Raw genomic sequence first — 13221 nt, 5'->3', positions numbered from 1 at the left:
GTTTTTCCTTCTGTTGTTGTGGAAGAGGACAGCCTCAGTCCCATTCCTATCTGTCCAATCATCACCCTTTGCTCCCTGTCCGTGGAGCAGCCCTATAAAGTCATGCATTTGAATGTGATGTTGACATTTAATGCATGATAACATTGGGATGCTGGTAGTAGGATGGTTGACCCTGATAGAACACACTGTGGCTGCATTGACTCCTACCATTGTTGGCATTTATCTCTTAGCTTCCTGTATCTGATATCATCTTGACAAGCTTACAGAATTCAACTTGTGCCTTTCTTGTGGGAACTTTTGTTGTCACCTGCTGTTATCCACCTTGGGATCAGTGACTTCTGATATCTTCTGTGATTTGTGACATTTGTTGGTTGGTATTGTGCTCAAAACTACATCCTGGATCTCCCAAAGGATCCCCAGGAATTATTTGAGAAAGATGGAACCATTCTTTGAAACTAGGAGTCAGATAGAAGTCAGAGAACACAAGCTGACTATTGTCATTGAAGAGGTATAGTTTTTATTTGTGTGCTTGTATGTGTGTATGTTTGCTTGTATTGTCAAATATAGATTGCTATAGATTCTGTGTTAGCACTGCTACTGTAACATTGGAAACGTTTGCACAACTAACTTCGTGCATTAGGACATTTTCAATGAACTGCTTTGCCTTTTTTTATTATTTTTCCAATAAGAGTTCTCTCGTGCATGTACAATGTAGTAATGTCTCCTCCAAATGTTTTTGAGTTCAAATTTCCCTTCTAGTTCTGTTGGTGAGAAATTTACTGATATTTTATGTTGCAAAATATTCTGCACTTAAAAGTTCCCAGAATGGTATGGATTGCCTTTAATTGCACTGGCTTCCTTCTGTAGTTTGATAACAGAAAGTGTTGTAAGGTTTTAATCATCAGTGTATGTCAGAGTCTTTAAGCCCTACTTCATATCGTGCATTGGATGTAAGCTTGTCTTGTGTGTGTGGGAAGTAACTATGTTAAGATCAGTGTTGGTAAATGTCATGAGAGGTAGGACCCAGTATAGTACTAAGCAGACATTAGGACTCATGACCCGTATTACATGGTACAGAATGACATCCCGTGGGCACGTTTTGCACGATTCTCATGCTGGTCATGTGTTTGCCAATCATGTGATTGTACATCACAAATTTCATATTTTTAGACCAAATTATTTTCTCTGTGGCTGATTAACATGTAGATCGTCTCTTTGCCATACTAACTACAAGGCACAATGAAACCCATTGTTTTTACAAAGCAAGAAGAAAGTACACCATGTATCATGATTTCGTGAAAAAAATCAAAACAGGAGAAGTCTATGTAGTTACATTACAAAATGGTGTCTTGGTCTATGTAGTTACATTACAAGATGGTGTCTTGGTCTATGTAGTTACATTACAAGATGGCGTCTTCAAAATAAACACATATTAACCATATTGTGTCACAGGACTGACTTTTTAGGGGTTGGCGATTGGGTTTTCACAGTCTCTTCTCTTAAACTTTGCTCAATTTTGATTTGTTGCTCTTATGTGTGAGCCATTTTCCCACCAAGTCATGCCCCAGCAAAGTACGATGTATACAGGGTCTGTGGAAAACTGTGTTCTTCACTGATTGCCAAAAAGCCCCTGTATGTGCCAGAAATAGAATTAGCCTGTGTTTGTAGATTATACAGCACACAGCAGCATGGCTTGGAAATGAATTGTATTATAATCACTCTTCTATCAGGAGGCAAGTGCATGGCTTTGCCAAGAAATGCTGTCAGTCCCTAGCTTTATCAAGGGCATCAAATCTCACATCCTGCTATTAAAACATGCACCTAAATATACTGTGTTCAAACATTAGCTTTGCTTTTTTTTTGTACATGGTCCAAATTGTCCAGACAAGGTAGAAACAGGCAGGGAACTTTTATGTCTAACTTTGCTTGTGCCAACACAGGAGAATAATGTCTAAAGTGTTCTTCGAAATCAGTGCTTCTTTTCTGGGATTGATAAAAACAGTCCAAGGTGTTTATTGTTGGTAATTTGTGTGTACACCAGCCTCAGCCAAGAGAAATGAATGATTAACAATGAATAAAGCTCTTTTTAGGTAATAATGGCCAACCATAATGTGCACCCAGTGTTAGTGTTGACAGTATAGTGTACTGTTTTAGGCTTGTTACTTTAAATTATTCTGTGCATGTTTCAAAACTTCCAATAGGAACATGTGTGCATCATATTAGCTCTTCATCAAAATACATAGTACTGTGCCCTATTTTCACAATGAAGCAAAATTTCTGACATAAATGATATTGGTAATGATGTATGCTGCTGACAATTTTGTGTCATTTTTAATAGTGACTCAAGAATGGACACATGATGCTGAAAAGTGATATTAAAGGATGTGTGTCATGCCATGAAAAGTAATATTTATTTAAGGATGTGTGTCATGCCATGCATTTCCCTTTTCTCCAAATGACTGCCCATGAAAATAAAGTCTAATGTCTCCTATTTTTTTTCTTCATAATTACAAGTTTCTCTTGTGCATATACAGTCTTTTCTTGGGAAGCAAGTGGTGCTGTGTAAAAGTGGTCATTATGATGACCATGGTCATCATAATGACCATGGTCATTATGATGGTCATTATGATGACACATGGTCATCATAATGACCATGGTCATCATGAAAATTGTGTGTCATAAACTGAGATCAAAGTTATGCCATAATAGAGTCTTAGAAATTGTATCTTTCATGTGAGATGTCAAAGAGATTGATATAGTAGTGATGATATATTTTCTCTCATTGAACAGGAAAAGGAGAACAGCTTGTCACAGATATCGGAGAAGTCTGGCAAGGGTGACTCACCTATCTCCTCCTCACACCTAGCCAAGGCCCCGTCCCCCAGTTCATACCGCAAGAAATTCTTCAAATCTGTGTCCCCTAGTGGCACACAAAGCAAACCTAGACCCACAGCTAAAGGTAATTCTTCCTCCATCCAATTACTACGCAAGTCACATTAAAAAAAAATGATGAATGATAGATCAAAAGTAGCAAGAAGCTGGAGAGTTTGAGCATGCAAAGCAACAGAGAGGTGTAAAATTCAATGGGCAATTGTAAGAATTTTGAAGTAGGATGAAGACAGTTGAAGAACTTAGAAGCTGCATGCTTTCATGTCACAGAGATAACGTAGTAAAGTAGGGTCTTATATATCCCAGCAGTAGAAATAAGTCATTTATAGTATTGTGAATACATGATATAAATAAATATTATATTCTACAGTCAAATTGATGTAATTTGATTACTTTGTTTGTACAATATTACTCCAATTAATAGCAAAGAAATCTCACCATGAATTTGGCAAATGGAATACTGTACATTGTATATAAAATTCTTATTGACATTTGTGTCAGTGTATAGTTGTACCAGATTTCATGTATAAACTATGTGTATGGCATTAATGTTCTTGGCCCTTTTACTTGAACAGAGGAAATGCTTGCTAAGGCCAAGGCCAGCCAGAGCTTTGCTGATCGCATGAAGCGACACATACGTGGGCGTGTCCGTACCAGTGGCTACACACACCCTCTTGATGACAACTCTCAGGCCAGTGCCACTTTTGGTGTCCCCCTAGACCAGTGTACATCTTCCAACACCAATGAGGTGAGTGATACGCCTATACCAAGGCTTTGCCCTACACATTGATGGTATATTGAACATGTATTTTCATACATACGATTGTGACAAATTCGTTATGTCTTGTTCTTGATATTATGTCTTTCGTTGTAAAGCCATATGAAAGATGGATATGAGAAATAGAACACAAGTTTAAAAAACAATCCTGAATTTTATCTTTATCTCATAATCAAGGTGCTTTTCATGTATTAAGAACCAGTCTGTAATATCTGCAGTCTGATGGAGTAAATTTGACATTTATATCTATCTCATTCACTTTAGTTTCAAATCATTATTTGTTTTGTTTGTTTGTTCGTTTTCCATGCGAGAAGATGGCTGGATAGCCCATATTCACCTACACTAAGCTGGTCTTCCATGGGGTCCAGTTGGATGAGAGGCAGGACCACTTTATCGGGTTAAACACCCTGCCATGCTGTTGAAATTTGAATGCAATTAAAGTGTATTGTATAATTGTTATATATTGGCATGGATATTCCTCGTATCTATTATTTTTATTGTAGCTGGTACCAATGGTGGTGGAAATTTGCTGTTCCATCGTGGAGGCCAAGGGGCTGGAATTTGTGGGTGTGTATCGAGTGCCGGGTAATACAGCTGGAATCACATACCTTAAGGAAGAACTGAAGAAAGGAGTGGATGAGATTGATCTCACTGATGAGGTAAATGTCCCATTTTATGACTGATCCTTCAAAAATTTCTTCACAGAGAGTTTTCTGTCTCGCCCAAATTCTATTAAGAAATGTGAATGTCTTGCTTTAAGAAGAAATCAATCTTTGTACAAGTACATCTATTGTTGGCCTTTGTGGCTTTTACATTGGTGGTATTTGTGTCCAGAATAATGTGTTATGTTAAATTTTTGATATTCAGTAGGGTTAAAATGTCATCAGTGGATTTATGAAAGACCCAATCTAAGTTAGTAATGGGCTTCTACCAGCTGTTTTGCAGCATGAAGTAAACTGATCCACTGACCTTCCTCAAACTCTGGGCCATAATCATTCAGTTGCTAATTTTCAGGCTCATCTTGACTACTATGAATTACTTGAGACATGTGATAAAAGGCAGTGTGATAGTTGCAGGTAATAACTGCTGGGTTTCCCTGCTCTCTTACAAACCTCTGTCAGAGATGGCAAGATGTGAATGTGATCAGCAGTCTCCTGAAGCTCTTCTTCCGTAAGCTGCCCAACCCACTGGTCCCTAACGCCCAGTACCAAGCCTTCATTGCAGCCAATCGACTGGAAGAACCCTCTGAGAGGATGTGGGCCTTGAGACGACAGATTCACAACCTACCTGACCATCACTATGAGACATTCAAGTTCCTGGCCAATCATCTCAAAGGTAACAATGTAGTCAATGCTGGTAGAACAGAAATTTGGGAAAAGAAGAAAACAAAAACAAAGAGGATAATAATAATAATAATACAATACATTTATAAGGCACTTAATACAGATGTTTCTAAGCGCACAGTTTACCAGAAAAATTTATATGGAGGAAGGGTTTACATGAACTATTTTAGATTCAGTTATTTTAGATGCAACAGGGAATATTTAAAAAAAAAAAATCTGCTTTATTTCTACCATACTAAGGTGGCAAATATATCACAAGGCTTGTGTCTCTGAAACATTTGGATTATAAACCTGCTAAAGGTCCAAAACAGTTGAATTTGAAAATGATATTGGTCCTACCCATGTTTTCACATTGCCTGTTGACTTGCCTCTGGAAACATGTTTGTCAGAATTCAAAAGGTTAACCATTTTAACGAGAGCATATCTAATTTGTGTAAAATTAGATGTAAGATATCACATTATTCATAACCATTGAATTTCTGCAGAGTTTTTACATTCAAACACTGACAAGTTTAGTGACATTTAAAAATAAAATGTGAAAGGTTCCTTCTTGATTGTTCATTCCAGTGGCCTCAAAATGTACATGTAGTTTTGCAAAGCTGGTCAGATCTGTAGTTTCTATCACTTTGCTCACTTCCCATGTTTTGCTTTGACCATTGACATGAAATAAATTCACAATCTCTCTTTTTTTGCCTTGTTCTTTAAGTTGTGGCTGCAAATGCTGATGTCAACCGCATGGAGGTGCGCAACCTAGCCATTGTGTTTGGCCCCACTCTGGTACGCTCAGGTGATGACAGCATGGTTACCATGGTGACAGACATGTCTGACCAGTGCAAGATAGTGGAAAGTTTAATCCAGCACTGTGATTGGTTCTTCAGTGATGATGTTGAGAGCCAGCAGGATGTGCCGAGTGATGCTATGCGGGGTGAGAAGCCTGTCAAGAAGCGAATGCCGTTGGCTGAGAAGGCAGCTCAGGAGGAGGAGGAGGAGGAGGAGGATGGAGAAGACCTGATGGACAAGACACCACCACTGAAGACATCTTCCATGGGTATGAGGAATTAACTTTACCTACATTTTGTCCTGAAGCTAGCTGTATATTCAACTATCAGAGCAGTAAATTGCAGGCTTCCTGATGAGTCTGCATCTATGTAATGTATATTTTCATCTTTTCTTTTCATTGGAAAGGAAATGTACAATAGTAGTGATTGCAGGCTCTGATTGTTTTCAGGTCATTCATAACAGTACATTATTCTTATGTACCTGGTATACAATGTTTGAATGATACAGGTTGGGAAAAAAGAGAAAAGGATAATGGCAACATGTAAACTCAAATTGTTTCACCGAGCAAACAGCAAACGATTGCAGATGGTATACATATAGGAAAAGTCAAATGAGAAAGCTTATAGCTGTGCCCATAGAAATCTTTTTGAAAGTGCTTGAAACATCTGTTCAAACTATGTGTATAAGTGAGGAGGGCACTGATTTTTGTGTTTTCATTGAGATTCTGGTGGGTTAGATAGTAGTCTTTCTGTTTAAAGTTTGCCTCAATGAAAAAGACAACAGCATGTGTATATTCTTTTCTTTTTGGAAAAGCATATAAGCTAAATGTCTTCAAGTTTTAATTTTTTACATCGAAAATGTTTCCCCAATTTCTTATTTCTCTCATAACTGCAGAAGAATTGCACATTGATGTCGAAAGAATGTTCAACACCAAAGATATCATCATGTCTGTGAATGCTGCTGCCCAGCGCAAGATGAAGTCTTCAAGCAAACCCTTCACCTCTCCAGACACCCCAGAGGTGAAGTATCGGCGGCCAAGCCCAGAGCCCCAGCTACACACCATCAAGCTCCATGACCAGGAAGCCCTGAAGCTCACCGTCAGCCAGGCACCAGTCACCATTGACCTCGGGCCTGCCAGGTCACCTGATGCTGACAGTGGAAGGAGTGGGAGTACCCCAGGGAAAGTTGTGCTGCGACGCAGCTCTCAGAGCTCCACAGACTCCAAGGTGGGAGGTGTCAGCGATGGAAGTGGTAGCCCAGTGGAAATGGACTCTTTGCTTCAGGGATCTTTGTTTGGTTCTACAAATCGGTCATACCATCCACGAGCATACTACCAGAATTTCCAGTTTGGATCGACACGGGGAAGAAAATTGTCTGAATCATCTGACAGTGGCAGTCCAGTAAACCTTGAGCGTGAACTGAAATCCCTTACCAGTGCAACATCCAGGACTGAGGGTTGGGTGCAGTCTGATTATTCCAAGGAACGTGAGCGTGTCGAACGTCAGCATCAGGAGGCATTACGTGATCTGGAGAAAGAAGATAGCACGAATATCGAGGAGTTATTCCATGCCAGAGACTTTCGCAGTGAATTATCGGCTATGTCAAATAAAATCATGGACTACACAAAGAAAGGTGTGGAGAGCCCAACAACGGGTCGAAAGCAGCCCTTAGAAAAATCTGTTGTGACGGCTCACTCCAAGTCATCAAACAATAATAATGCATTTGCTTCAGCGTGTGATTCTAAGACGGACTCACCGAAGAAGCAGACATCATCAGACAGAGGGAGCAGACTTGGCTCACCTCTCCACATTGATGAGAAGGACATTGAGAGTGACTTTTTGCAGTCCATGAAAGCAACATTTGAGGAGCGTCTGCAGAGGGTCCTGCAACATGAGAGTGAGGATGACGCGTCACGGCCAACAAGTTTGGTCGGCGACAAGGACCCGTCATCTCCAGCCCACTCTCATGGCGAGGAATCAAGAGGTATTCATTATAGGAGCAATTCTGTGGATAGATCAGAAGCATTGAGGCGTAGACTGGACTCCCCCAAGAAAGAAATCTCCTCTAGCTCCAGTCCCCACTCTGGCTCACCCAGAAGCTCAAGAGACATCAGTAAATCTCCAAGCAGGTCAAGCAAGAGCAGCTCTCCTTCTCATTCACCCAAGAAATGCAGCCGCATCGAGGTCATCCTGACCATGGAGAAGAGAGAGACCACCCCAGCAACACTCCGTGACAACATCACCAACAAAGCACAAGAGGTGGGGAAGAGCCCCAAGGCATCATCAAAGGACACTGCCTCTTTGAGGGACAAGCAGCGTGAAAAGAGGCGACGACGTCACACTGTTGGTGGCAAAGATTTTAAAGACTTTCAGAAGGCGATCACAGAGCATTTCTTTCCCAAGGGAGACTCACAAAAGATGAGTGCAGTTGACAGGTTAAAGCCATTTGGCAAAGAGAATGTGAAGTCACCGGCCAAAAAACCACAAGACATCAAGTCATGGCTGGAGACAGAGCGCCAGCGCAGCACGACCAGCAGCCCAAACCTACTGAGCACCGTGCAGGCTTCCATTGCCAGATTACACCCCATGGAGACAGAGAAGCAACGGAGAGAAAAGGAACTGCGACGGAAGAGTACACCCATCCTTGGAACCACTGATTTTAACAATGATACTCAGCCGCACAAACTCTCAAGAATGCCCAGATACTTTGAAATTGAATCCTACTTATAGAGAAAGAGCCTAGTTGGTGTTTCCTTTGAAATGTGTAATTTATGAACCTTTGTACATAGCGCCAAAGAAAATCTGTATATTTCAGTATATATCGGATATCTCTTTTTCCCCTAACCCTACAAAAAAATTTGTGTTTGAGATTTGGTGTATGTATGATAGAATATCACAATGTTACTGAGTGATATTGCTTTTGTCTTCATTGTCTGTAATTTCATGGAACATGTAGTTTTTTCAAGTCATACGGGTCTATGCCATAATTGTAGTGAAAAAAAAAGCATGTTGCGTTTATGTTTTGTCTGTTTGGAAATTTTGATGCTGATTTCCAAAAATTTAGGTGGTGAAAGCGTGGTTGATTTGTAACAACTCTAGAGATGTTAATGTGCCATTGAGCAACATTGGTACACATTTAGATGGAGCATAACTTATTAGTCATGGCACAGAATGAATCTATGAAGTGTCTATTTATTGGTGCTACTGTAAGTCGCCAGCCAGGCAGATAGTGATAAGAAATGAATTCTTGCGAAGTTCACCTTCTGTTAGTTTCTGTTTTCTCGACTGTAAAATTGGAGAACGCACCTTGTGCCAGGCATTTACAATATTTGTTTGAAATCTTACAATTGTGCAAATGTTTGATATGTGTTGTCAACTTTACTGTGGAATGCTCATTTATATGACATGGCTGTATGCATTGAGTATATACATATTTGGAAGGATAAGTTACCCAGAAGATTTGAATAAAAAATGAATTTGCAAAGACAACATTATCTAATCAGTGAAATATAGTTCAAGATAAGAAAACAAAATTGAGAGAAACACAAGTCATTAATTGCAGTACATCATCCTAATGAAACTACAGATAGAGACCTGATATATGTGACTATATTATGTAGATGAGTTTTGATTTTCTCATACTGATCATTTACTCTACAAAGGAAGACAGACCTTCATTTCCTTGACATTCTTTTTAAGTTATAGCAAGGTTTACATTTTAGTGCATGTCTTCAAGACAAGCACACCCTTTGTTAGAAAGTAAAAAAAGAAAGAAATAAACTTAAGAGTCTCATGGTTATAAAGTGCAATGGTGTATCCATTGCAGTTTTTTCCCCAGACATCATATAATGTGGTCTACTGACATGAAAACAAATCAAAGCTTGTGTTTTCTCTTTTATTGTTTTATTCTACAATGATTTGCTATTTACAGTAATTGCTGCCTGTAGAAAATAGAAGAAAGAAAAAAAGGGAGATGCAAAGAAATAATCATTTGGAAATGTTGCACAAGTCATGTGACATAGAAGAGACTCCTCTCATAACAGATATACAAGTCACGTGGCATAGAAGAGACTCCACTCATAACAGATTGTATGACTTGCTTTGAGCCTCCGACATGTATCACTGCAGAAAAAATGCTACCTTCCTTTCAGTTTCAGATTTGCAATTCAAAAGTTTCACAACTTAAACCTCCCAAACCTTTTCGCAAATGTCACATTTTCTGGATGTTACAGCTTTCACTTTTTGGAGAGAGGTGTCTCTGTATTAGTGTGAGCCACACATTTGTGAGTTTTCTTGTGTTATTTTTAAAAGATTTTTTTAAATAAAATATGTACATGTAAATGATGAAATAAGGCTGAACAACACTTTGTTAAAAGTGACGAAAACAACAAAAATATTGTGTATAATTGTTTTATGGCTCATGAAGAAAGTAACAGATTTTTATTTTGATCACTCTTTTTTCTTTTTTTTTTGTCAGCTGATGGATCAAACTGGATGCTTATTAAAGTCAAATAGTGTAGATATCTGGCTCAGACAGTGCCAAGTACACTTAAGGGTTTGCCAGACCATGTATGTCACATTAAAATCCAGTCTGTATGTAAGACAATGTGTGCTGAGCATGCCCCATAATGAATCACCGAAGTAATGGAGTGAATGTTCCAGTTCAATGTTAACGTCCCAAGCAACTTTAAGGTGTTCATATGTTTTGTGTAGATTTCATAGGAATGTTTGGAATCCCTATCATGTCTATCATTTATTGGGTTTATGTTCTCTAGGAAGGTTGTATCAAAAACTTTGGGGCAGACATTCTACTCATTGAAACCTCAAATTCTTTTTCAGTATTGTTGGCCTGGTCAGATGAATTGATATGGTAGAATGCATTTCATAACATGTATTTTGGCATGTAACCAAGGACTTCCTCTACTCAGTGTTAATGCACAGGCGCTATCTTTGGAAATCTAATGTACAGACATATTGGTAATTAGAGAATATCAGAGGTATTACTGTTTTTCTTCATGAATGGATTGGTTGTTTATGTGAACTTGGCACTCTATATTATGAATTTCATGGAGGGGATTTTGTTTGTTTGTTTGTTTGTTTGTTTTTTTATATAGGCTTGTTGCCAGAGAAGAGATTGATACGTGCTACCAGGTAGTGTGATTTGTCCATTGTGGTTATTTTTATGCACACTTTGTCTTATATGCAGCCAGTGAAATTGTGAAACTGTGGTGAGATAATAATATAACTTGCAGCACTCATATCATTGTTGATCCTCAGTTTGGAGATTTTGTGTCCAGTGTTTAACTTGTGATGTTCTGTTGGAAGTCTTTTTATTTTCAGTTGCCCCAGGAAGAATCCAATTCCATATGTGATTGTGAAATAACAATTTGAGAATTGTATATCAAAGAGAACATCCTAGAGTCAAAAAAAGATCTAACCAAAAAAGATACCATTTCATTGAAGGCATGATAGACTATAACAATGACAAGAAGTGATTCAGACCTTGCCAATTCTTTAGGAGATAACTTACATTTCTCATACCAGTTTTCATTCTTTTTGCCACCTTTTCAGTGATCACTCAAATTGTATTATTTCAGTAGACATATCAGGAAGTCATGTCCGGGAGTAATTGGTTGAGAACTTGAATTACACTTTCTTACCAAGTCTGCAGGTTTGCCATTGTTTTACTTTATAGGCAAGATATTTTGGTCAATTCCTCTCTTATTGTAGCTACCCCAGCCCCATTTATTTATTACTGATATGAAAATTTACAAATAATTTGCATGATTTTGGATGGCATTGTTTTCCTTACAATTCAATTTTTGCAAACAGAAGACATAAATGATTATAGGAAAATATTCTGATAATTTGCCTTGCCAGTAAAACATTGACTACTTATAAATAGAAATGGACAGGTTTCATAACCTGGATTCTATACAACATCATTAGTTTATGTGAATTTCAGTCAGTGTGTGAAGTGAAAGGACTAACAGCCATGGATACACACAAACTAATGGAACAAAGCCAAAGACTGCATCTACTATGACATCTGGCCAATTCATGATATACTGTATGTATTGATTCATTATGAAACATTAATTTAGATAAATACCTGATTGAGGAGTCCAAGGTTGACAGGTTGAATCATAAATTAAGCATTTCAATGCATTTTTTTTAAATGAATAAATAAAAGTGGTTTACAATTTAGCATATTAGATCTGTATGACATTTTTGCTTTTAATTAGTAAAATCTTAGGATCTTTAGTCATATACAATATTGACGGCTGAGCTAAGAAAATCAAGTTTGAAGTCACATATTCAAAATTGGTTAAAACAAACGGATTTCTGTTTTTGGCATAATTTTGTAGTCTAATGGTTTTTCTATCATCTGCCGAAAATTTGAAGCTAAATGATCAAAGGAAAGGCAAGAAATCAGTGTTTTTCTGGGCCATGATTTTTCGACTTTCAACGTAACAGAAACGTGTCCGAAGATTTGGATTTAGCGCCGCAGCTAAACTCCGCCCTTAGCAACGAGGGAGTGATCTTATTGGTCAGTGCGTGGCATCCTGATTATGGATTGGATCGTGCGTAGACCGCTGGCGATAAGCGTCAATGAACATCGCGGAGGTCAAAGCGGTGAAAAGTGTCTCACCTCCCATTGATTATGATAGCGTCGGAAGGAAAAGTTTGAAGGCGTTTTTCTCAAAACTCTGATTTCCTCAACCACTTGACATGTGCTAATAAAATTATTGATATCTCTGCAACCGAGAACTTTTGTATATATAAAAGACTGTAAATAGATTGTGCAATGTATTTGCTTGTCATCCACTGAGGGACTACATCGCTAGCCAGCTGTGAAGATGAACACTTATCAAATCGATGATTGTTTATGTGAGAGAGAGAGAGAGAGAGAGAGAGAGAGAGAGAGAGTGTGTGTGTGTGTGTGTGTGTGTGTGTGTGTGTGTGTGTGTGTGTGTGTGCAATGATGAGGAGCAGTGGTTTGCTTGGCTTTGCTGGTACCTTTGTCTGGGTTGAAAACACTCATAAATTTTCAGATGTTATGTGAGCTTATGTGCATTGTACGCATGTAAGTGGATTTTAGTGCTTACACAAGAAAGGGTAATCAATAAATGCTGGAATATCAATGACAAGATTTTTGTTTAAACTGCAAGATGCTACTACCAAGTGTAGGCGCTATATTTTTTTATATATTTTGTTGGTTTTTTTAACCAGCAATTGTTAATTTCAACTTTTGTTTTGTTAGTAAACAAACATGGTACACTCAACAAGATTGTTTCTTCTACATAGTTGAAATCATTTGACTACTTGTAAATCATTGTAGTGGATTATTCATCATCTTGTTGATATTTACTGTTGAAGGGAATAGAGAAAATAGTAGAACAAAAGTAATAATAATCCAAACACATAAATG

At 38.3% G+C, this 13221-nt stretch overlaps 1 protein-coding gene across 3 annotated transcripts in view; it reads left to right on the top strand.

Moving 5' to 3' along the window:
- The window catches only part of LOC139733914 (rho GTPase-activating protein 21-like), a 115626-nt gene extending 103733 nt beyond the window's left edge, over window positions 1–11893 (top strand). For all 3 annotated transcript variants that reach the window (XM_071644727.1, XM_071644724.1, XM_071644726.1), the window contains 6 exons: window positions 2791–2959; window positions 3465–3637; window positions 4171–4326; window positions 4789–5002; window positions 5717–6058; window positions 6685–11893. In XM_071644727.1, coding sequence (XP_071500828.1) covers window positions 2791–2959; window positions 3465–3637; window positions 4171–4326; window positions 4789–5002; window positions 5717–6058; window positions 6685–8519 — 2889 coding nt within the window. In that variant the 3' untranslated portion in view covers window positions 8520–11893. The remainder of the gene's footprint in view (window positions 1–2790; window positions 2960–3464; window positions 3638–4170; window positions 4327–4788; window positions 5003–5716; window positions 6059–6684) is intronic.
- The last annotated feature ends 1328 nt before the right edge of the window (window positions 11894–13221 follow it).

Source organism: Diadema antillarum, unplaced genomic scaffold (genome assembly GCF_040938485.1).
Source record: "Diadema antillarum isolate AM-2024a unplaced genomic scaffold, OU_Dant_1.0 seq00000503_RagTag, whole genome shotgun sequence".
In the NCBI taxonomy this organism is placed as follows: Eukaryota; Metazoa; Echinodermata; class Echinoidea; order Diadematoida; family Diadematidae; genus Diadema; species Diadema antillarum.
Note: the sequence above shows the minus strand (reverse complement) of the source record. Positions and strands in the feature narration are given on the sequence as shown.